The 25,700-nt window shown below is 36.5% G+C and overlaps 1 protein-coding gene across 2 annotated transcripts in view; it reads right to left on the reverse strand.

The window, feature by feature from the left end:
• Positions 1 to 16,841, reverse strand: part of NRBF2 (nuclear receptor binding factor 2) — a 22,910-nt gene extending 6,069 nt beyond the window's left edge. The window contains exons 1-2 of one of the 2 annotated variants that reach the window (XM_006915593.2): positions 16,585 to 16,841; positions 4,101 to 4,185 (exon numbers count right to left, since the gene is read on the reverse strand). In XM_006915593.2, the coding sequence (XP_006915655.1) occupies positions 4,101 to 4,185; positions 16,585 to 16,614 (115 nt within the window). In that variant the 5' untranslated portion in view covers positions 16,615 to 16,841. The remainder of the gene's footprint in view (positions 1 to 4,100; positions 4,186 to 16,584) is intronic. The other variant, XM_006915594.3, reaches the window with a different exon arrangement.
• Positions 16,842 to 25,700: the final 8,859 nt, after the last annotated feature.

The raw sequence follows: 25,700 nt of genomic DNA on the forward strand, positions 1-25,700 counted from the left end.
TGCATTGTTTGGTGGCACATGCCAGGTGTCCTCAGGCAGGGCCCCTCTGAGGAGGCTCCAGTGATCAGCTTCAGACCTAGCCAGAGCACCACCCAGGGCCACATCCAAGGGTGACATATCCAAAGGGCAAACTAGGCAGGCACCAGAGCCTGCTAAAGCGAATCCTGCTCCATAGAGTCAGCCCCTGCACAACAGCTTCTCCACTGTAGTGACTGCCAGTCCTTACAATGAATCAGTCTGAGGGTCACTCCCTCCCACTGATGTGCTAACAGCAACCAAAGCTCAACTACAACAGGAGGGTACACACAACCCATACAAGGGACACAACTGGAGCACCTGGTCAGGCGACCAGGGAAATGCACCACTGGGCATCATAGGACACCCACTACATAAGGCCGGGAGACATAGCAGCCCTACCTAATAAACAGAAACAAACACAGGGAGGCAGCCAAAATGGGGAGACAAAGAACTAAACAAAATGTAGACAGGCAATCTACAAAATGTTGAGTTCAAAACGCTGGTTATTTGGATGCTCCATGAATTTAGGGGGAAGAGTAGATGAACTCAGTGAGAATTTTAACAAAGAGATAGAAAACATAAAAAAATAATGTCGGAAATGAAGAATTCAAAAACTGAAATAAAGAATACATTAGAAAAAAAATCAACAGGAGATCAGATGAAGCAGAGGACTGAATCAGCAAATTAGAGGATAAGGTAGCAGAAAACATCCAATTAGAACAGCAATAAGAAAAAAGAATACCCAAAATGAAGATAGTTTAAGGGGCCTCTGGAACAACATCCAATGTACCAACATTCGCATCATAGGAGTACCAGAAGGAAGAGAGAGGGAGAGAGCAAGGAACTGAAAATCTACTTGAAGAAATAATGACAGAAAACTTCCCTAACCTGGTGAAGGAAACAGACATACAAGCCCAGGAAGCGCAGAGTCCCAAACAAAAAGAACCCGAAGAGGCCTGCAGCAAGACACAGCATCATTAAAATAACGAAAGTTAAAGACAGAGAGAATATTAAAAGCAGTAAGAGAAAAGCAATTAGTTACCTATAAGAGAGCTCTCATAAGACTAATTTCAGCTAATTTCTCAATAGAAACTTTGCAGGCCAGAAAAGACTGGTATGAAATATTCACAGTGATGAACAAGGACCTACAACCAAGATGACTCAGCAAAGCTATCATTTAGAATCATAGGACAGAATAAAGAGCTTCTCATACGATAAAAAACTAAAGGTGTTCATCACCACCAAACCAGTATTACAAGAAATGTTAGAGGGACTTCTTTAAGAAAACAAGATAAAAAATATGAATAATATCAATTACTTTAAATGTAAATGGATTAAATAATCAAAAGATAGGGTAGCCTAAATGGGCAAGAAAACAAGACCCTCACATATGCTGCCTATAAGAGACTCATTTCAGATCAAAAGACACACACAGAATGAAAGTAAAGGGATAGAAAAAGATATTTCATGAAAATGGAAACAAAAAAGCTGTAGTAGCAATACTTATACCATACAAAACAGACTTTAAAACAAAGGCTATAGAGACAAAGAAGGACCTCCCCACACACACTTCTGAGTATTTACCTGAAGAAACCCAAAACACTACTTCAAAGGGACATGTGGATCCATATTCACTGCAGCATTATTTACAACAGTCAAGATAAGGACGCGACCTGGGTGTCCATCAATGGATGAATGAATAAAGAAAAAGTAGTACATATATGCAATGGAATATTATTCAGCGACAAAGAAGAATGAAATCTTGCTATCTGCAACATGAATGGACGTAGAGGGTATTGTGCTAAGTGGAGTCAGAGAAAAAACAAATGCCATATGATTTCGCTTACGTGTAGAATCCAAAGAACAAAATAAACAAATAATCTCATAGATACAGAGACCATTCTGATAGCTGCCAGATGGGAGGGAGTTGAAGGGATGGGTGAAAAAGGGAAAAGAGATTAAGAAGTACAAATTGGTAGTTATAAAATAGTCATGGGTATGTAAAGTATAGCATAAGGAATATAGTAAATAATATTGTAATTAACTATGTATGGTGTCAGATGGGTACTAGATTTATTGGGGTGATCACTTCGTAAGTTATATAAATAGTCGATCACTATACTGTATACCTGAAACAAATGTAATTGAAAAAATAAAAAAGTTATTTTAAAAAAAGAACACTACAAAGTATACGGGCTAGGAGTCCTTAGCTAAATAATCTCAGGGTAAATTTTTAGTCTCTGAATCTCCTCTAATCTTTAACAGTTGGACACAGAGGCCCCTTTTTTGCCCTAAATTCTCACATTTCAGGCTTTCCTTCTAATTAGTCTTTCTCAAATGATGACCTTTCCCTGTCATCTGTAAAATGATTTCTAAATACTAATTTTTTTCCTCTCAAAATACAACTATATCCATACCTCCCAAAGATGTCAGTCAATTAAGAAATCATTGAGCTCATTCCAACCATGTTAATATTCAAACTAACATCATATTCATAACTCTATTCTAAAACATAACACAAGGCTATTTTTAACAAGTCCAAACTCCAAATCAAACTGGCTCAGTGGGATTAACTAATCACACTTAATTCTATCTCCATAATTACAGCTAATAGGATCTAACAGGCTACCTTTTTCTACTCCTGAGCATATCACAGAATTTAAATACAGAGAAAAGAGGGAGAAGTGTTTAAAGCCAACACTAGTTTTAAGTTTTCAAATAAATAAGGGATATAGGTAGAGTAAAAAAAACTCTTCCCTTTTATATATTCAGAATATCCTACTGCTTAATGCACAACCTATGCTAATCACTCCATCTTGACATGTTATATAGGTATAACCATGACCACTCTAGGCTACTCAACTAAAGGTGTCATTTATCTGTGGCATTCATCTACAACATGGTTTTCTTAAATTGTATAGTACATTGTCTTTTCTTTATAGTGACTACAAATTTAACAATTTGATTCAGAACAAAATATGGTTTATGAACGAGTTAAAGAGCATGAGCTACCAAATTTAATTGTATAAAGCCCCCATAAAACCCACCATAAAAATTCACAAAGATTTATAGGGTACATACTATATGCTCAGATCTATAGCTAAAGGGATACACCTCAGTGGCAAAACTAATTCTTTAAAAATAAGATGATATTTTCACTGAAAACCATTGACTTGTAGGCAAAAATCACTGACATAAGAGTCCACTGTGCGGTCTGTATTTCAGCAGTCAGGTAACACATGAGGGGCACACTCTGCTAGGAAAGAACATGGCTTTGATTATTATACCCGTCTAGAGGAAAAGGAAAGTGCCTTCCGCAGAAAGACTGTATGGTTTGCTCTAAAAAAGGTGGCTATACCCATTTTGGATGCAACATGAGTAAAATACCTCCTTCCCCAAAGCTTTTAGGTTTGTTATTCAGCCAACAGAAACGTGTACAAAACGGACCCCAAAGATCTATTTGAGTTCAACGTATGCTAGGTTGTGTGACTAAGATAAAATTAGGTGTTTGATAAGTCAATTATTCTACATTTTATACCTAAAAGAAAGCAATCACCAGCATAATACTACAAGCATGAATACACAGATGAAATATTTAGAAGAAAGGGTAAAGAAAATCCACAGGAAAAAGTTTTGATGGGTTTTATATTATCAACATCTTAGAAAACAATCTCAATGAAAATTAACTGGTCGGAATTAAACTGGGTATTACTTTCAGAACTCAAATAGTTAAATATTTGAAATCCAGACTCCTTTTCTATAATAACTATGATGAACTGGCAGACTTCTTCAATTACTTCTGTCTTTAGGGATGTTTAGGCTCAGAAAGTTGTGTCCATGAATCATTTACCAATACAGCATATGCGATTTTCATGGTTTAGAAAGAAGACTGGGTTAAAAGGAACTACAAAATCCAATACACTTATAACATGCATGCTGATGCGCCGGTGGTGTCAACCCTGTATATGCAGGGCAACAACATATCATTACTGCTGTATTTTCATTATAAATAGTGTTGAGAGCTACTAGAGAAAAGAAATTGCCCTGCAGTTCTGGATTTAATATTTCTTAAAAATACTCACCTGCAGCCTTTTTGTGACAAGAAATAGCCTCTTCGTATTTCCCTGCAGCTAATAAACGGTCTGCTCGTCTGCTGTGTTGATGAGCCTAAAAGACAAACATTCTTAAGTTCTCTTGAATCATAAAAAAGGCCACTTAAGAAAACTTTTAAGAAGATAAATAATGCTGTTCGTTGCCACACATCAAACCGTTACAGCTATATCTGTAATGAAAACCTAATGGGTGGCTCTTTGAACTATATAGCACCTGAAAGGATGGGCAACTTCTTTCAACATTACAGATAAACCATTAACACCAGGCACTAAACTCCTTCATTGACCCAACATTCTTCCATTCTTCAGAGATTAAGCAAGAGTTATAATCATAGGCTATTACTCAAAATGTATATTTTCTTGATTTTTAATAAGTTCCTTTAAAAACAGGAGTTATTGTGTAGATACTTTCATTAGTTGGTATAGTTTAAAAACTATAATCCAGAAATTACTTATCACATAGTAAAATCCAAGCTTCTCCTGTATTAACTCATTATTTCTTTCAACATGAGGTACTATTTGTTTTTAAAATATAAATATGTACAATGTACAGTTGAGGAATTAATATCTCCATTTTTTATTATGGTGCAGATATTTTTATGTACCAGTCACCAAAACAAAGACAAACTCAAAAGTTCTGAAAGCAAATGACTAAAGTACCCTGAATGTAAAGATAAATGGATTAAATAAGTAGTCACTGGCCTCCTTACATGTTATACTTTAAGAATGACTATAACTTTGTAAATGTGATTCCTTCTTACACAAAGAGGACCGACTCAGAGGGGTTATGTATCTTATATAAGGTTATACAGTTAGCAGGCAAAGACGACGACAAATAATCAGCTAAAGTCTTCTGGCTAGTGTATTATTTTCCTCACTGAACTCACAGATGATTTACCCAAAGTTTCTTAAAAATGAAAAGCCTTGTACACCCATATTTACAGCATTTTTCACAATAGTCAAAAGGTGAAAGCCACTCAAATGCCCATCAATAGATGAAAGAATACACAAAATGTAATATATACATAAATGGAATATTACTTAGCCTTAAAAAGGAAACTGACACATGCTACATGGATGAACTTTAAGGACATGAAGCTAATAATGAAATATAAAATAAGCCAGTTACAAAAAGGCAAATACTGTATGATCTCACTTATGTGAGGTATCTAAAGCAGTCAAATTCATATGAAATTGAAAGTAGAATGGTGGTTGTCGGGGAGAGAAAAGTGGGGAGTTGTTGTTTAATGGGTGTAGAGTTTCAGCTTTGCAAGATAAAAGGAAAAGTTCTGGAGATGTGTTGCACAACAATGTAAATGTCCTTAACACTACTGAACTATATACTTAAAAAAAAATAAAGAGGGTAAATTTTATGTTATGGGCACTTTATCTCAAAAAAAATTTTTTTAAAAAAAGCAAATATGTTTTTGTCAGGTGTAAAGTAATTTATCTAGAATGCTTTTCAAAAAAATGTGCCACTGATGCCTCATAAAAATACTTCAGAGCAGCACTTTTGCAAAGAGAGAATTATTCTGGGTATGTTTACAAATCATGCTCAGTGCAAAACTGAGGTGAAGACAAAGAAAACAGTACCTCCAGCTATGCATGTTGTTTACATTTTCCTCACTTCTATTTTTGTAAGAAATAAGTAACACTCAAAAACAAGATCATCCCTTTCAATTGTTTCAGAGGATTTTTATTCTTCAAACAGTAATTAAACAAACTTCGTCTAAGTCTCAATTTACACTGAAAATAATAATAGATAACAATACACGACTGGGGCCTTAAAATAATTTTAACCATGGACTCTTGGACTGAGCAAAAATATGTTCAGAACACAGCAGTATTTTATAGTACCCCAAAATGATACAGGTCTTTTGGGAAGAGAATGTACATGATAAAGAAAGCTATGTTATGATCGACATGATTTCTCTAAAAAAATGTGTTCAGATAGTATAGTTAAACAAATGGCACTCAAACAACAAGGTTCTGTAGAGCAGGGTCCCCAACCCTTGGGCCACGGAGGAGGTGAGTGGTGGGCAAGCAAGCCAAGCTTTATCTGTATCTGCAGCTGCTCCTCAGTGCTAGCATTACCGCCTCAGCTCCACCTCAGATCATTAGGCATTAGATTCTCATAGGAGCACTGGTCCATGGTGCCAAAAAGGTTAGGGACCACTGCAGTAGAGGGAAAACAAAAGGAAAGAAAGGAGTGAATCTTCAGGTGCCTTTACTTTTCCGAGCTTTGAAAGATGACCCATATAAGAGTCGAATCTTTGAAATCCCATAGTACGTCCCATGGATAACACAGTGCAGAGTCAGCCCTACCAGGAACCCATGGTTCTTGGCCCAAGTTCTTACTTACACACTTAATCAGCCTAGTTATTTCATCCTTCAGGACCTATTTTCCACCTGCAAAATGATAGCGTTGGACCAGATCTGTGCTTTTCAAGTTTTAATGGAATACAAACCACCTGGGGGGATATGGTTAAAATGCTAACTCTTAGTAGGTCTAAACTGAAGTAAGTCTTGAGATTCCACCAAAGTGAAGCTAAAGCTGCAGGCTAATGGACACACTTTGAGAAGCAAGGATGAGCTGCTCTCTGAGGTTACCTCACTCTAATGCTGTATCTCTAGCGTCTCTATCTTTGATGACATTAGTCACTTTCTACCTTGTACTATATTTATGAAGTTCCCTAATAAAACTTCAAGCTCTGCAATAATAGAATTGTTTCATCAAAGAAACAAATGAGAAGTTCTCGAATAGTGAGAACAGGACCTCATGGCTTTCCCGACTCCCCTAAAACTTCCCCATGTAATGTCCAATCTACACCTCATTTAAAAACATACATCTACTCTAGGTTATTTGGCACCACAACAGTCAAATTCCCTATTAAAAAATCCAGTTCCTACTAGCTTCTTTTTAGACACCCAGAATGTGAAAATTAAACTAGTTAAAAGACAATAAAAGCACTTGGAGGTAGGTACCTGCAATCAAAATGTTTACAATATAGTTGGGAAGACTAAATTAAACTCCCTTTCTTTTTTAACTGAAGATAATGAAGGACACTTAATATCAGCAGTAATTCTTATTTTTAAAACAATCTAAGCTCTCTAATATTAAAACTGATGTGACAACATGGATGGACCTAGAGCGAAATAAGTCAGAGAAAGACAAATACCATATGATTTCACTCATATGTAGAATCTAAAAAATAAACAAACTCACAGGTACAGAGAACACTTTGATGGTTTCCAGATGGCAGGGAGAAGGGAGAGAAGAGTAAAAAGAGAAGGGATTAAGATGTGCAAATTACCAGTTATAAAAAGTCATGGGGATATATAGTACAGCATAGAGAATATGTTCAATAATATTGTAATAATTATGTATGGTGTCAGATGGTACTAGACTTATTGGGGTGATCATTTTGTAAATTATATAAATGTCTAATCACTATGTGTACACTTGAAACTTATGTAATGTTATATGTTAACTGTAACTGAAAAATAAAAAATTTAAAATATTAAAATCGATCTCTACTGTTTTTGATAGAAGAACAGCCATTAAAAGTACTAAATCCATAAATATATTTCCTTGGTAATTCAAAATAAAATAGGAACAAAAAGCAACTGAAATGGGAATGTTGGGTAGTGATTCTAAAAGTAGTTTGGGCACTCATATTTTGTAATTCTGGTAACTGCTGCTCTTCTGCCAAGAATTCCAGGATGCACTAAGATTTTATGGGAGAGACTTTATCTTAATATTTCATATTAATTCAGAAAAGATACAAGACACCCCAGGTCTTCATGAGTGATTTTACTAACAATTTAAATAATGTTTAAGCCAAGAATGCATCTATTTTGAATATTAACCTATTTAGGTTAATATTAACCTATTTAGGTTAATATTAACCTATTTAGGTTAATATTAACCTAAATAGGTTAATATTCAAAATAGATGCATTCTTGGCTTAAACATTATACTTAAATAAAGTATAAATATTTATCAGGACACTGTTAGGACAGAAACGGTAATGTAGCGCACTTCAAGAACTTTAAATCCAGGAGCACCTAAATATATAAAGCAAATATTAACAGACCCCGAGAGAGAGAAAGAGAGAGAGAGAGAGAGAGAGCGCAATACAATAATAGTAGGGGATTTGATACCTCTCTTACATCAATAAATAGATCAAAAGACAGAAAATCAATAAGAAAACACAAGCCTTAAACAACATGTTAGACCAGATGGACCTATCATGCATACATATATAAATATATATATATAACATATATATATACACACATACACAGACATACATACACACAGAACATTCCACTAACGAGCAACAAAATACACATACACATTTTTCTCAAGTGCACATGGAACATTGTCCAGGATGCATTAGATCATGTTAGGCCATAAAACAAGCCTTAACAATTTTAAGAAGACTGAAATCACATCAAACATCATTTTCAACCACAATGGTATAAAACTAGAAAACAATTACAGAAAGAAAACTGGAAGATTCTCAAATATGTGGAGATTAAACATGCTACTGAAGAACCAATGGGTCAATGAAGAAATCAAAAATCAAAATATACCTTGAAACAAATGAAAATGGAAATACAACATACCAAAAATTATGGGATGCAGCAAAAGATTCTAACAGCGAAATTCATACCAATAAATGCTTACCTCAAAAAAACAAGAAAAATCTCAAATAAACAACCTAAGTTTACACCTCAAGGAACTAGAAAAAGAACAAAGCTCAGAGTTAGTAGCAGAAAGGAACTATCACAGCCAGCAAAAATAAATGAAATAAAGACTAAAAAGACAATAAAAAAGATTAATAAAATCAAGAGCTGTTTCTTTGAAATGATTAACAAAGTCAACAAACCTTGAGCTAGACTCACCAAGAAAAAAAGAACTCAACATCAGAAATGAAAGAGGAGATACAACTCATACTACAAAAATACAAAAGATAAGAGATACTACAATTATACTCCAACAAATTGGACAACCTATAATAAAGAAACTCCTAGAAACCTGTAACCTTCCGAGACAGAATCATGAATAGATTTGAACAATTTATCAGTAAAGAGATTGAATCAGTAATCAAAAAACCTCCCAACACACACAACTCCGAACCAGCTTCACTTTTTGAATTATACCAAACATTAAAAAAATACCGATCCTTCTCAAACTCTTCCAAAAAACAGAAGAGAACACTTCCAAGCTCATTTTACAAGGCCAGCATCATTCTGATACCAAAGCCAGATGACACCATAAGAAAAGAAAATTACAGGCCAACCACCCTGGAATATATATGCAAAAATCATCAACAAAATATTAGCAAACCAAATTCAACAAATTAAAAGGATCAGATACCATGATCAAATGGGGTTTATTTCAGAGATGCAAAGATAGTTTAATATCCACAAATCAATGTGAAACATCACATTAACCAAATGAATGATAAAAATTATCTCAATACACTCATGCACCACAAAACATTTCGGTCAATGACAGACCACATATACAACAGTAGTCCCCCCTAAGATTATAATAGAGCTGAAAAATTCCTATCACCTACTGATGTCATAGTGGAATGCATGTGTTGTAGTGATATTGTAGTGCATACCTGCATATGTGGTGATGCTGGTGTAAACAAAACTACTGCACTGCCAGTTGTATAAATGCATAGCACATACCATTACAGTAGTATGTTATACCATCTCAGAACATATCCCCATCATTAGCAATACATGACTATACAGTGTAGATACACTGAACAAAGGGATGATTCATGTCCCGGGAAGAAAGGAATGGGACAGCGTGAGATTTCATCGCACTACTCATTAAAGCAACATATTTAAGACTTATGAATTGCTTATTTCCAGAATTTTCCATTTAATATTTTCTGTAGGTAACTGGAACTGCGGAAAGTTGAAACCACAGATAAAGGGGGGACTAATGTATACAGAAATCTGTTGTTTCTATACACGAATAATGAACTATCAGAAAGAGAAATTAAGAAAACAGTCTCATTTACAATAGCATCAAAAAGAATAAAATACCTAAGAATAAATTTAACCAAGGAGGTGAAAGACCTGTACACTGAAAATTATAAGACACCGGTGAAAGAAACTGAAGATGACACAAATAAATGGAAAGATATTCTGTGCTCGTGGACCTGAAGAATTATATTGTTTAAATGTCCATACTACTCAAAGCATTCTAGAGATTCAATTGCTATCAAAATTCCAATGGCACTTATAGAAATAGAACAATGCTAAAATTTGTGTGGAACCACGAAAGGCCCTGAATAGCTAAAGAAATCTTGAGAAAGAACAAAGCCAAAGGCATCGCACTCCCTGATTTCAAACTATGTTACAAAGTTATAGAATCAAAGCAGTATGATACTGGCATAAAAAAAAGACACACAGATCATTAAAATAGAATTGAAATCCCAGATATAAATCCACACATATATAGACAATTTATGACAAAGGAGCCAAGAATATATAATGGGGTCAGGACAGTCTCTTCAATAAATGGTGCTAGAAAAACTAGAGAGCCACGTACAAAAGAATGAGACTGGACCACTATCTGATACCATACATGAAAATGGATTAGACTTCAATATAGACCTAAAACCACAGAATTCCTTGAAGAAAACACAGGTGGTAAGCTCACTGACATCGGTCTTGGGGATGATTTTTTGCATATTACACAAAAAGTAAAGGCAAAAAAATGGGGGGGGGGGGAAGGGAGACTACATCAAACTAAAAAGTTTCTGCCCAGCAAGAGAAATCATCAACGAAATGAAAAAGCATCATACTGAATGAGAGAAAATATCTGCAAAACATATCTGATAAGGAGTTAATATCCAAATTATATAGAGAACTCGGAAAGCTCAATAGCAAAAAAAAAAGCAATCTGATTTAAAAATGGGTAGAGGATTTGAATAGACACTTTTCCAAAAAAGACATACAATGACCAATAGGTGCATGAAGACACTCAATGTCACTACTCAAGAAATTAAAACCACAATGAGGTATCACCTCATACCTACCTGTCAGAATGGCTATCATCAATAACTCAAGAAACAAGAAATGTTGACGAAGATGTGGAGAAGAGAGAACCTTCATGCACTGTTGGTGGGAATGTAAATTGGTGCAGCCACTATGGAAAACAGTAAGGAGGTTCCTTTAAAAATTTAAAAATAGAACTACCATATGATCTAGCAATTCCACTTCTGGGTATTTATCTGAATAAAATAAAAACATTAACTGCAAAAGATGCATGCACCACCATGTTCATCGCATCATTATTTACAATAGCCAAGATATGAAAACAACCTAAGTGTTGTCCATCACCGGATGAATAGACAAAGATGTGATATGTACACATACACACAAAATGGAGTATTATTCAGTTATTAAAAAGAATGAAATCTTGCCACTTGAAACAACATGGACCTTATTTTACTTATTCTAAGTAAAATAAGTCAGACACAGAAAGACAACATATGATCTCACTTATATGTGGAATCTAAAAAAATGAAAAGAAAAAACAAAAACAAAAAAATCCCAAGCTCATGGATACAGATAACAGACTGGTGGTTGCCAGAGGTGACAAGTTGTGGAGTGGGCAAAATGGGGGAAGGGGGTCCAAAAGGCACAAACTTCCAGTTATAAAATAAGTCATGGAAATGGTGACAATGGATATTGCATATTTGAAAAGTAGCTAAGAGAGCAGATCTTAAAAGTCCTCAACACAAGGAAAAAAAAAATCGGTAACTATGTATGGTGATAGATGTTAGACTCCCTGTGATCATTTTGAAATATATACAAATATAGAACCATTATGTTGTATATCTGAAATGAGTATGTCAATTATACCTCAATTTAAAAATTGTTTTAAAAAGAATTTCAACTCCATTAACATATTTTCATTTCCCTAGATTGGTATACAAATGAGCTCAATTTTTTTGTTTGCCTGTTTTGTTTTTTTTTTTTAACTTTCTGGATTTCTTATAAAATTATATAAATCTGACCTTCATAAAAATCAGTGTTTTCTTTTTTGCCTTAGTTTTTCTATTCTGTCACAATTTACTAATCATTAGTAATTGTTTCCCTTAGGATTATATATTTAACTTAGGTATAACTGACATTATATTAGTTTCAGGTGTACCATAAAATGATTTGATATTTGTATATATTGCAAAATGATCACAATAATAAGTCTAATATCTCTCACACCATACAGTTACAAAGAAATTTTTTTTTAGATTCCACATATAAAGGAGATCATTATGGTGTTTGTCTTTCTGTCTGACTTATTCCACATAGAATAATGCCCTCAAGGTCCACCCATGTTGTTACAAATGACTAGATTTCATTCTTTTTTATGGCTGAATAATATTCCATTCTACACACACATACACAATTTTCTTTATCCATTCATCCATCAGTGAGTCTCCTACAGGCAAGTAGTGTCTTCTAACAGTAAGTACCAAACTGACCCTCTAATGTAATAAAATTATACTTAAGATAACTGCTCAAGAGTTAGAGAAGTCCAGGAAACCTGTTTTTTGATTTTAAGTCTAAGGATCAATTTCTCCCACACACATCTTTCCATCTTTTTTCTTCCTCAGGTTTCCAATTTAGTTTGCCTTTTTTTCATAACTTACCACCATCTGCTGTGAAGACAAATTATAGGATACAACACCTAGTGAGCTGTGAAATAGATTTAGTGGGTCAGAACAGCATTTTTTCAAAAACTCCAATAGTAAATATTAGAGTGCACCAAATATAACACCACACACGTGTGTGTATGTGTGTGTGTGTGTGTGTGTGTGTGTGTATGCCATCATATAAAAGTTTTAGTTTTAGTTTTTTGTTGTCTGGGGGTGAAATTTATGAGGGTCCCTGCATTTTACACAATTCTAGGAGGCACATCCAGAATGTAGCAGCTCTGCAGTAATATACACGTTTGTATGTACTGGTCGTTATGTAAAAATTTCTCATTGTGAATCACAGTCAAACAAATGAGCAAACACTGATCGAACAGAAAGATCAATATTTTATTTAGAATCTTGCTTTTAAATCCCACTATCACCACTTACTCTGCATTTCAATGTATTCATCCATATAATGAATCTCATATAGCTCCTAACAAAACAAAATAAATAATATACATACAAAGTGCCTGGTGCCAATCTTAGCACTTAGCAATTGTTGAATAAGTCTTAGTGCTCTACCACCTTTCCCCAGAGTACTTCCATTAAGCACAGCCTAACTGTGACACGGGATGAATTTTTTCTTGAAATTTCCAAGGCAACAAGGGAAGAGTTCAAACAGCATTTTGTTTTCATTTTTGTTTTTTTAACTTAAAGATTTCACTGCCAATATAATTAACATGGGATAGTTACAAAGATTTTAGGTATGTACAAGGCCATTCTTTGGACCCAGATATCTGATTTCTTAGATAAGAAGAACCACTCTAGAAGGAAGCTTAGTTACTCAACAAATGTATTCTCAGCACTCTTAAGAGCCAAACACATAGAGTACAATTATGGCCATGTAGTCACATGGACCTTGTCCTTTGAGTTTGCAGAGTAGGTAAGCAAAGCATGAGCAACAGTCATGTATAAATTAAGGTCTGACATCACTTCCCAAACAGGCAGCAAACAAACCAAAGAACTAGACATTATTTCACGAGTTTTGACATTTGGTGCCAGCATTCACAATGCCAAAATTAAATGTATGGAAATAAATGCCTAAATATACAGTAAGTGATTTTGTTATAATTTTTCCATGTTAAAAACTGACAGAAAAAAATAACTGGTAAAACAAAAGAGTCCAAAGACTAGCTATTTTCCCCCTCAACTGATATAAGATTTATCTTATTTTTCTTCTGACCAAATTCAAAAACCAGAACTAGAACACAATGTCTGTACTATATAGTAAAATGACTATTTCAAACTGGTCTCTTCTATATCCTAAAAATTCACTGAGGAAATAATCCTACAGACCCTTACTGCAAATCTAATATAAAAATACTAGAGCAGAGGCACTAAATGCTGACACAGAATTTACAATTCAACAGATAAGGACCATATTGAAATGAAAATAATGAGTACATTAATACAGAAGCATTACTAGAAAGAGGTCACATCAAAATAAATTGTGATCCATAATGTTTTTGAGTCACTAGTTTAATTACTTAATTTCTCTCAGCCTAGGCTTATTTATTTGTAAAACGGGAATCAGTTCTTCCTAAATTCCAAGGATGCTCTGAAGATACATAAGTCTATGCACTGCAATAGTCCTTGTACAATGAATTACGACTATACTATGCAATTAGAAAAAGCTTATGTATACCACTGAGATTTTCAAAGGTACTCACGAAATCATAGTGTTGAGAACTATTTCTCATTGAAATCGACTGAATACTAAGCTGGATATCTGCTCACATAAAAGAATACACTAGTCTTCAAAAAACTCCAGTCTTTGGTACTTACAAGCAGCAGTGTTAAAATGATTGAAGTTAATGTTAATCTCTATTCCACTGTTATCTTTCAATAAACAGCTGGCTAGAACTCAGATCTTCTAAATCTCAAATGGTTTAAGAATTCATGATGCCAAATTTCTAATATTTGCCCACATAAATTTTATAGCTGGATTATGGAATTATGCTAGCCTGCTTAACAGGACTCGATTCAAAATTTTCTACAAAAATACTATTACATTTAACTAATTCTTCCTAAACTGGTGATTCTGCTGCTTCACCCAGTTCCAGTCTTCTCATAAGCCACCACACACTAGTGGGACAGCTGGCTGGGGTTATGCTGCAGCCAATAGCCAAATAAAGTGAAGTTAACTGGAACTAAACCAATGGCTATTTTGCATGGGCACTTGAACTTTGAAGCACTTTATAAACTGCTGGTTATTTCTAAATCCTGCTAAGTTTCAATATTGAGCCATCCATTATATTTCACTGCAAACTATGTCACCTTAAAAACAAGAAAAGTGCAAGACATTTCCCTAGTTTTTAAAAACTCACAAATCTAGTCCAATTCTTTTAAGTGTAAACAACTCTCACCAATGGGGGCAGGGCTCAACTTAATAAAACTGGGAGGTACTTCTCAGAACAGTGACCTGGCCACCAGTCATTTGGTAACCACAGGTTTAGGTCCTAGAATCTTAGGCCTTTCAAGCTCAACAAGTCCATATCTTTATTTTACAAGTGAGATTTTAAATTAAAGACTTATGCTCTGGGTTACCATAATAGCTAACTCTTACAATGTACTATGTACCAGTTACTGTTCTAAGCCCTTTACACCTATTTGCTCCTTGAATGCTCACAACAAACCAAAACAGTGAGGTCAACTAATTTGCCCAAGGTCACACAGTTTTTAAGTGACAATGCCATAATTCAAATCCCAGCAGTGTAGCTCCAGAATCTATACTCTTAAACCACCATGCGCTGCTACTCCTCCTTTATAGAATGGTTTAAATCCAGCCCAGGGCTCTTCCACGACCCTAGGGTTCAGAGTTCCAACCTGAGAAATTAATTCTCCATACGTCCTTTTTCCAATCCCACCACTGCAACTGAATTTCAAACCTGTGACACTTAAGTTCCTTCAGTCTGTCTGCAACCTTAAGTAACCTGGCTTTGTATTCAAAGTAAGTACCCTCTCTGGGAAACGAGAAGATGCAGTGGCCAGTCAGAAAAAGAATGTGTTTCTCATGGTTGCTTAAATCGCAACACCTGAAGTGCCTAAAAACATAATAATAGGCTATCAGCACTTTTTCTGAGAAAGGCAAACATCTACCATATTTTCATTATGCCTAAAGTGATGAAATTCAGCTAACAGAAATAACCCTGTCTTTTTCTCCAGCTGTCTCCAACTTATCCGAAAAGGGAGACTGTCAGTTTATGCATCTGAATGTGACAAATGAGTGAAGAGAAAAATGGGGGTGAGAAGGGGTATTACTTCACCTCTCCAAAGTGGGGAGGCTCAGATTTCAGATCCTCTGTTTTGGAAGTTAAAAGCACTATAACACACCATTTCTGCCCTGACCGGTTTCAGTGTCTCTCCAAGCTGCAGAGAGGTGGTTACGTGGCGCTTGAAGGCATTTCCTTCGGCCTGAAGAGGGGGCAGCCCCGGCTAGTGGAAGCCCCTCGCCTAGAGCCCTGCGACAGGGGGCGCCCGGAGGCAGCGGGAAATGGACGCGGGATCTTCCCGGGGATCTCCGAGCGGGGCGACGTCTGGGACAGCTGGTCCGGAGACTCTGTGGGGCCACGCCCGCCTGCGCCCCCCAGCCTTTAGGACCACCTTCGCCGAGCCGCCTCCTGGCCTCGTGAGTCAGCGGCACCCCTGGGACCAGACCGAACTCTTGAGGTAAAAGCACCGAGGGCGGACGCGACCCTCTGAAGGCCACTCACCAGGTTTAGGGGTCCTTCCATTACTTCCATAGACCCCGGAATAAGAGGCGGCCTGAGCAAGGGGAGCGACGGCGCCGAAGCACATGGAGGTGAACAGAAGGGGAGCGCGAAGCAGCGGCGGAGAAAGTAGCCCCTATCCGCGCCTGGGAGCCAGCGGAGGGGGCAGAAAGAGCAATAACCGCACCACTTCCTCCTCCGGCGCTAAGGGCCCGCCCCTTGCGCCGTGGGCCCGCCCCCTGCGCCGCGGCCACGCACGCGTCATGGCGTCACATGCGGCTGGTTCAAGGTGGGAGTGAGGACCGGGGTGGAGCTCAGGGAAGGCGGGTCACAGACTGACGTACACTTTCTCGCTGTCGATCTTTCTTCTCGCGAGAAGCTTATCTTCATTTTCTTGAAGTCTCTTCTGACGTCATGTAAGGAGGTGTAGCCTTGTTGGAACTTAAAAGTGGCTGACTTCTGCTGTTGGCTTCTCCCATTTCTTTCCAGCCTGACTTCCCAAATTCACTCTAATTTGCTACACTCTCTCTTGTTCTCCCTTTCCCACCTTTATTCTTGCACCTGAGTTTTCTTTTAAATCAGATTTCAGCGATGCTAAACCATGCCCTGGACTGGACCCCAAACCCACCCCCTGAGGGAGACAAACATGAATGATTCAGGGCTCTGCCCTCAAGTTGCTGACAAATTAGTAAAATAATGTGGGTCACAAATAGCCTAATGTGAGACTTGATTCATATAACAAGTATGTGCCAAAACACTATGCTGGGTTCTTTCTGTCAAGGAATTCATTGGCAATAAAAAATAATTGTGATTTATGCTGTGAAGGGAACAGGAAGATGCGATAGAGGCACCATAGCTATACAGCCTCAAGGAAATTAATTCTTTCGAAAGCTGTGTGAGCTTGGAAGAGGACCTCAAGCTTTAAGTGGACCCCAGTCCTGGTCTATGCCTTGATTGCAAACTTGTGAGAATCTCAGCAGAGGACCCATCAAAATCATGCCCAGACTCTTGACCCATGGAAATTGTGAGATAATAAATGTGTGTTGTTTTAAGCTACTACATTTGTGGTAATAGAAAACTATTACAGACACCTTCAAGGAGGTAAAATCGAGAGGCAGAAATTCCTTGATAAACTATAACCATGAGTAGTGAATTTATGTCACCACATTACTCAGTCCACAGTAGCTGGCTGTGCAGCTACTGTGCAGCTACTTTGTCCAGCTGTTAACTTAAGTTCCCCTTAATACCTCTAAGGGGAACTTAAGTTAACAGCTGGACAAAGAAGGAGAGTATAATATGTTCAAGCAAACACCAATATTTAAGAGTGATTTCATCCAGATCAGCAAAAGAGGAAAATTGACATGTACATACCATGTCCAAACAGTGACACAGACATTGCATCTGTCAGCCCTATTCTCTGCCACTTCCTGTCATGCTATTGGCTTGATCAGCTACAGGCTATGAAGAGCCTGCATGCTAGATGGCTGAGTCATCAAAGGAAGAGTTTGCAAGCATACAAAGACTTTAGGGCTATCCAGGCTTCCAAGCTATAAATGAAGCTTGCCACTGGCTGGTTTTCTACTTGCAGGTTTGTATACCTTTAGACACATGGAAGACTTCTTTGCTTACCAGGAAGGACCCATTTATCTCCTAAGACCATCAGTGGAGGGTTATAGAAGTCTCCAGGCCATCCTAGCTGGGGAAACAGTGGACCTATTATTGACACATTACAATTCAAATAAAGGAAGAAATTTTAAAAAAAAGATCACAACAGATCACTCTGCCTTGATTGCAATAGAAAATTTCTCTTTTTGTGTATGCACAAGAGTGATATAGGACAAAAATATGTCTAAATCTGAAGAGTCAACCCCTTTCACTATATATAAAATAAAAATTTAAGGGACAAAAACAATAGCTTAACTGCAGAGAAAACCAGCACAGTTAGCATGTAAGCAGATGACCCTCTTTCCTGCACTTACTAGTATGAGGACTTATCTTCCTGTTGTATCGTTCCTTGATATTGTTAAAAAACAAAATTCAAACAAATTTGAAGATCTAACTGGATTTATCAAGCAATTCATAAATTAGGCAACATCCCATTTAGCAACTAGAAGCGCACTTTGAGAGGTTGTACAAAATGGAATATTTTTATAGGCAGAAAGAAGGTGGTACTAAGAAATTAGAAGTAGATTATTTCAGGCAAGGACACCTTCCCTTCGGGGAGGGTAGGGGGTCTTATAATGATTACCAAACTAGTGTGGATCAAGAAATTCCAGACTGACTGGTTTGAAATTCACTCCTGGGAAAGGCTGTATCTCCAATTAGGTTAAGTATTAAATCTAGGTTTGATATCATGGGCTTTTGACACAAGTAACTCCATTTGGGGCTTGCGGTTTTTCCTTTTAACATCATAAGAGAAACTACCAAACTCTTCTCCATTTCCAACTTCATCATGAACAAAAGGGAAGACTGACTTTAACTTTAAAAGGAAACTAGTTCTGGTTGTTCGTTTTTAAGAAGGAGCAGGGTGTTGAAAAGAGATTAAGCATTGTCTTGCTTCAGGTTGATTCAAGTGCTTCTTGAAGATTTAGTTTCTCCTTTTTCTGAAACTTTTAAATTATCCTCATTTCTCAATAGCAACATTTTAACTTTGCATAACATTTTGTAATTCTCCCAGCACTTACATGTACATTTGCTCGTTCAATTCCAACATGCTCAAATTAGCAACTTGTCCAAAGTCGTAAAACTAGTAAATAGCTAAGTTAACTTAACTAGTAAATAGTTAAGTTAAGAATCTAGGTCTGCCTGGCTATAAGCCCAGTACTCTTTCCACTACAAGCAGCTAAATATCTACTGGAGTGACTCTAATGTTGGTAATAGGAGAAATAGACTGTTAGGGTAACCCACTGTAATTACATAGGTTATTTTGGGTTTTCCTAAGTTTATAGTCCTGAGTACCAAAAGATTCAAGTTAAAAAGAGAGTTGCTATTGTTAGTGGCTCTGTTCTCCTCTGGGGGATTTGCCAAGAACTATTCACAAACCAGACTGGGCAGGAACAGAATTGGGGGGCGGGGGGTGGTTGGCGTGAGGTCATAGGCTCTAACTTCTTGGACTCTGAGCCAAGCTGTCCAGTTGCTTCAGCATGAGCCAGGATGAAGAGAGCCAAGTTAGGCAGGAGTTAGGCGTTCTATTCAATAAAGCTCAACAGAAGAGAAGCCAAGGAAAGTAGAATTTCAGGGCAGGTTTCTTATCCAGTAAGCTGACACCTGGGAAGAGACAAATAAAGGCAGAAAGGCAATGATTCAACCAATTTTGTATTAGGTTAGTGTTTTGCAAACAAGGGAGCTGAAGAGAGCTCTCCAAAATCCCAAATGTCCTTGACCCATGTATCTATTGGTGCATCAGCAGGGCTGTCTGTTTCCAACTATAAAAAATAACTTACCTGTTGATTTGCACTGAGTCAGGCATGAGGGCAACACTTTTCACCTATATTTTCTTTCTGCATTTCAGAATGCTAAGACATGCCTAATCAAAACCTCTTCAGCCATTATATTCACCATTCCCAATTACAAAGTCGCCAAACTTGCAGCTCTGCCAATTGTTCTGACCCTTTAATGCAAAATGCTAGTTCATTTAGATTTTATTTCAAACAGAGCAGTCACATATTGGGAAGGAATCAAGAGAATCGTGAGTTATTGGAAGATGATAGTGTTTAATTACCCTTAAATAAATTCGTAGATTCTATGTAGAAACTGAATGATAGGGAAGAAATGATTGAAGTCATAAGACAGAAATACAGACACTGTTTTCCCCTAAATTTTCTAGGAGAGATTTGCCTCCAGCCTCCTTTTAAAAAGTTGCCAAGATTCTTAAATCTGTTGCTAATCTAGTCAGTCCCTATGTATTCTATGCTCCCTGCAGCCGTTCCACCTAGCAACACCAGCACAGGAAACCTCTGAATGACAGTCCTGTGAAGCCATGTGACAGCTCGAGGAAAGGGAAGAGTAGCAAAGCAACACAGAAGAAATAAGAATTTTGCCACTAATTGAAGGAAAAAAGAAAGGGAGGGGGTAAGAGAGGGAGATATAGAGAAAGAGAAAGGAAGAAAGAACATGACAGACACCTATACTCTCTACCCTGACATGTTTACATCATATGCTGTTGACATTTATTTGATCCAGAAGCAATTGTGAGAAGAATGATGCAACCTCAGATATTACAACATCAGGGCTGCAGCCAAAGAATTTTCGCAGCATACATGGAGGTTGGCCAGACTTCAGCTTTGGCCAGACATTTAGCTTATTCCACACTGAATTGTCCATCACCAGTTTTGAAGTCCTCAGGACTCTGAGTGACTGCCATGTTCACCATAGTCTTCCAATTCAGTTTTAGGGGCAAAGACTAATTGGGCAAAGACCAAAAGGGAGCAAAGTAATTGGGCAAAGACCAATTGGAGAATTTTTTATCACAAAATTGAAATAATTTACAAAACTCTCTTGAATTCTTTGCTGTCACAGAGTAAATATCCTATTTGGTTAAATTATAATTATTGGCTGTATTTTATAGGACGTTTATTCTGTAATTGTAAAAACAAAGCTTTTTTTGCACAGATGCATTTTTATTCTTTTTATGAAAAATTTCAAGTGTATCAAAAGTATAACAGTATAACGAACAGCCAGATAGCTAACATTTTACCATATTTTTCCATCTATTTGTTTGCTAAAAATTTTTAAGTAAATCATGAATATTTTACTTCTCTCTAATTACTTTAGTACTCATCTCTAAAAATAAGAACATTTCCCCCACTTTACTATAATACCTTACTCATACATAACAAAATTAACCCTAATTCTTTAACATCAACCTGTACCACAGTCCAATTTCCCCAAATTGCCAAAATTGGAGCAGATCAAAATCTAACCAAAGTCCATACCTTGCATGTGATTGCTATGTCTCTTTGTTTTCTTAATTTGCTTTTAATCGAGATAAATTCTGACTTCATCTTTTTTTTCACGACACTAACTTGTGAAAAAGACTTGACTGATTGTCTACTCTTTTACTATATTTTTAACCATTGATTATACTGTCTTTTAAAATCATTGGCTATATATAAAATATTAAGTATACTTCTTCACATATTCACTTTTAATAAGCCCTAAAGTAAAATATACAGAAGAGCAAATTTTGACTTTATAACCACAAATCCTGTGCCATATATTTTAGTCGGTACTTTTTAGTTGCAAATAGCAAAAATCGACTTTGACTAGATTAAGTCAAATGAGGAAGTTAATAGAAATCTATTAGTTATAGGTTGCATTTTCCTATATATAATAGAAAATACAAAATAAAAATGACTTAAGCAAGACAGAAGTCTGTTAAAAAAGAAAAAACCTATAGGAGGGCAATCCAGGCCTGGCACGACAGATTCATGGTAGCGGCCCAAGCTTGCTCTCTCCTGCACATGCGTTCACATGGTTTCCATCTCCTGGTCACCCCTTGAGTTACCCATCTATTGCTTTTACTATTAGTGTGCTTGGAAGGAAGTGTACATCCTCAGGCACCATTCTCATTAACAACTTATACCTCTTCCCTTTTCATATGGACCTCAGTGCACAGATTTGAATTAATTATAATTCTTGGCTCATGATCAACAGTTCTCAGTGGTCTACTCATGACACTTTATTTATTTGTAACTAATTTATTTACAACATAATGAACAGCCATGAACCCATAGCTACTCCCAAACAAAGCTGATAAGAACAATCTTGTATGTGTTTTTTGGAGTGCATATGCATACATTTTTGCTGAACATATATCTAGGATTAGAATTACTGGGTCATATGTTATGCATATGTTCAGCTTTAGTCAGTAGATACTGCCAGTTTTCCAAAATGCTTATGCCAATTTACACTACCACCGGCAGTGAAAGAAAATTCCACTTGCTCTAAATTGTTGGTGGTGATACTTTGTATTTTTTGTCATTTCATTTTAATCATTTTGTTGTTACGTAGTTTGTCTTACTCTTTAAATCCTCAAAAGTTGACTTGTACTCCTATTACCTTATACTAGTAAAAGATATGTTCCCGAAGATATAATTAACTTCTTGGTGCCCAGTCTAATAATTTTTCTTCAGTTCTTCCCTCAATAACATTTGACACTCCTGACCATTACTTTATTCTTGAAACTCTATTCCTTTGACTTCTATGGCATCACATTATTCCAGAAGGTACAACTTTATCTATAGTTCCAAAATCCAGTACACCATGAAAAATAAAAGCTTTTATATTATTCATTTGATGACAAAACCTATCCTGTCATGAGACTATTCATAGTTATTCACGATTCATTGAAGATTTACTAATGTGTATATTTTTATGAGAGATTGCCCCAGTACCTGCTCTATAATATAGAGTATAAGAACAATATTAGCTTTCTAAAATCCAGAAAATTCTGAAGTCCAAAATATTTCTGACTCAGAGCTTTGAGGAAAATTTTGTAGACTATAGTAGAAAAAGCATAGCCCTTGGAGTCAAATAAACATGGGTATGCATCCCACTCTAATCAACCTCTTGAAACTTCATTTAAAAAAAAAAAATCTCATTTCTGAAACATTGAAATAGCTAGCTGATAAGGCTATCAACATCTTTACTTACATGACTCACAAATCTAAAACTCAATATATTAAAAACTGAGCTCATGATCCTCCCCTCCCCCAGACCATCTGCTTCTTTGTCCCCTGTCTCAGGGCACCAAACCAACTTCCCACCTATTTGCTCAACTCAGAAACCTAAGCATCATTCTAAGTTTATTCCTCATTCCCCAGTCCATTTAGCAAGTCCTGCCAATTCTACGTCCTGAGGATTTTTCAGTTCTGTATACTTCTCTCCATTCCCACTGCCATCTTGCCTATATTATTGTAGCAGCCTCCTAACTTGTCTTCCTATTTCCAGTGTTATCATTTTCCAGTTAACTCTTTACACTACAGCCAAAGTAATTAGTGCAAATTTGGTTTTGTCATTCTCCTGCTTACAGCATTCCACGGACTTCCTATTGCCCTGAAATAAAGTTGCAATTTTGTCATGACTTCCGAGGCCTTCCAAGGTTGTTTGCTTACCTCTCTAGACTCATCTGGAAATGACCTTTAGTTTCCTAATGTGCCATATTCTCTATTGTTCCTGGCCTTTGACCATACTTTACTTGCAGTCTGAAGTACACATCTCCTTACTCTTTACCTGGCTAATTCCATGCAAACTTCAGATCTTACTTTGGATGGGGCTACTTTCTGAAAAGCTAATCTGTTTCGGACTGAATTGTGTTCTTTCAAAATTTATATGTTGGAGCCCTAACCATCAACATGACTATATTTGGAGATAGGATCTTTAAAGAGGTACTTAAGGTTAAATGAGGTCATAAGGGCAGGGCCCTATTCCAATAGGACTAGTGTCCTTATAAGAAGAGGAAGGGACACCAGTGTGCACATTCAGAGAAAAGGCCATGTAAGGACATAGCAAGAAGACAAGATAGCCATCTGCAAATCAAGGGGAGAGACCTCAGGAGAAACTACCCCCATCAACCACTTGATCTTGGACTTTCAGCCTCCAGGCTGTAAGAAAATAAATTTCTGTTGTTTAAGCCACCTAGTGTGTGGTATTTTGTTATGGCAACACTAGTGGACTACATAATCCTTTCTCTGTCTTCTCAGTGTGCTATAATTCTTTCACTAAAGTCTTGTTAAAAAGAAAACCACAGGAGCAAAATAGTCACTCATGCTTTTAGCCCATGATACTAGCCTAGATTTAATACCTGATATAATTGCAATTTCAGCCTCTCAGAAAAGTAATCTTAATCAACCGGCCTGAAATTCTCTGGTCAAGCACCAGTAGGGTAATCCGTCACATGAATCCTCCTCATTTCCCCAATAGAGTGAAGAGGCAATTTGCAAGATACATGCCCTCCCTTTCTCTCACCTCAAAGCTGTCCAGCCCCAAAATAATCTTTTCTTTTCTTTTCTTTTGTTATAGTACCCTTGCCCCACCCTTCTTCCTATTAAAAAAAAAAAAAGAAGCCTTCTATTTTGTACAACCCTGGAGCTCTCTTCTAGTTACTAAATGGGGTGTTGTTTAATAAAGCCTATCAGATTTTCAAATTTACTCAGTTGAATTTAATAGTCTTAATATGATGTAATTATCTTTTGTTCTCTGTTTTCTTTTTTGTTTGTTTGTTTATTTAACATTTTATTTTTTTCCCTTCTCTCCTCCCCTATGGTAACCACTAGTCCATTGTCCGTGTCCATGAGTCTCTGTTTGTTTGTCCTGTTCATTTGTTGCTTTTAAGTTTACATCTCACATATAAGTGATATCATGTGGTTTTCAACCTTTTCTGTCTGTTTTATTTCACTTAGTATGATTATTTCAAGGTCTATTCATGTCGTTGCAAATGGCATTATTTCAACTCTTCTTATGGTAGAGTAATATTCCATTATCTGTTTCCTTTTTTTGACTGGAAGCTATCCAAGAGCAGGGATTTGTCTTGCTCCCCATGGTAGCCCTAGCTCCTCACATAGTAGCCAAAACATTATAGACACTTAATAAATGTTTTTGAATGAATAAGTCAATGAAATAACATATGTAAGTTCTTGCATGGTCCTCAATAGACATTTATACTAAATAACTGTAAAATGACAGATAGAAACTATCTTCAATCGATTTCCTGACCTACGCTTCCCTCTGGATATGTCACCTGCATTTCTGATGAAACATAGTTGATCAGTTCTAGCTTCTGGTTTTCCTATTTTAGTTCATGACTCCACCATTCTTTCATCTTTGACCTATCATTTTCCTTACTTCCAAAATCCAAAAATTACCAGTTGTAAAAATTCTACCTCTATAATTTTTCTCAACGATGCTTTCTTTTATTTGTGATTCCTCACTGGTCCTTTTAAATAGCTTCCAAACTTTTCTTGACATTTTAACATCTCCCTCATATTTTTTTTTTGTTTTTAACTGATAATGATTGTGATATAGATAATGATGATCATAATTTGGCTTTGGCTGCAATTAACCCTACTCATCTCAGCTTCGATAAAACAAACTTAGCTTTTGTCAATGCTGCAATTTCA

The sequence above is a fragment of the Pteropus alecto genome, unplaced genomic scaffold (assembly GCF_000325575.1).
Source record: "Pteropus alecto unplaced genomic scaffold, ASM32557v1 scaffold155, whole genome shotgun sequence".
Taxonomy (NCBI): domain Eukaryota; kingdom Metazoa; phylum Chordata; class Mammalia; order Chiroptera; family Pteropodidae; genus Pteropus; species Pteropus alecto.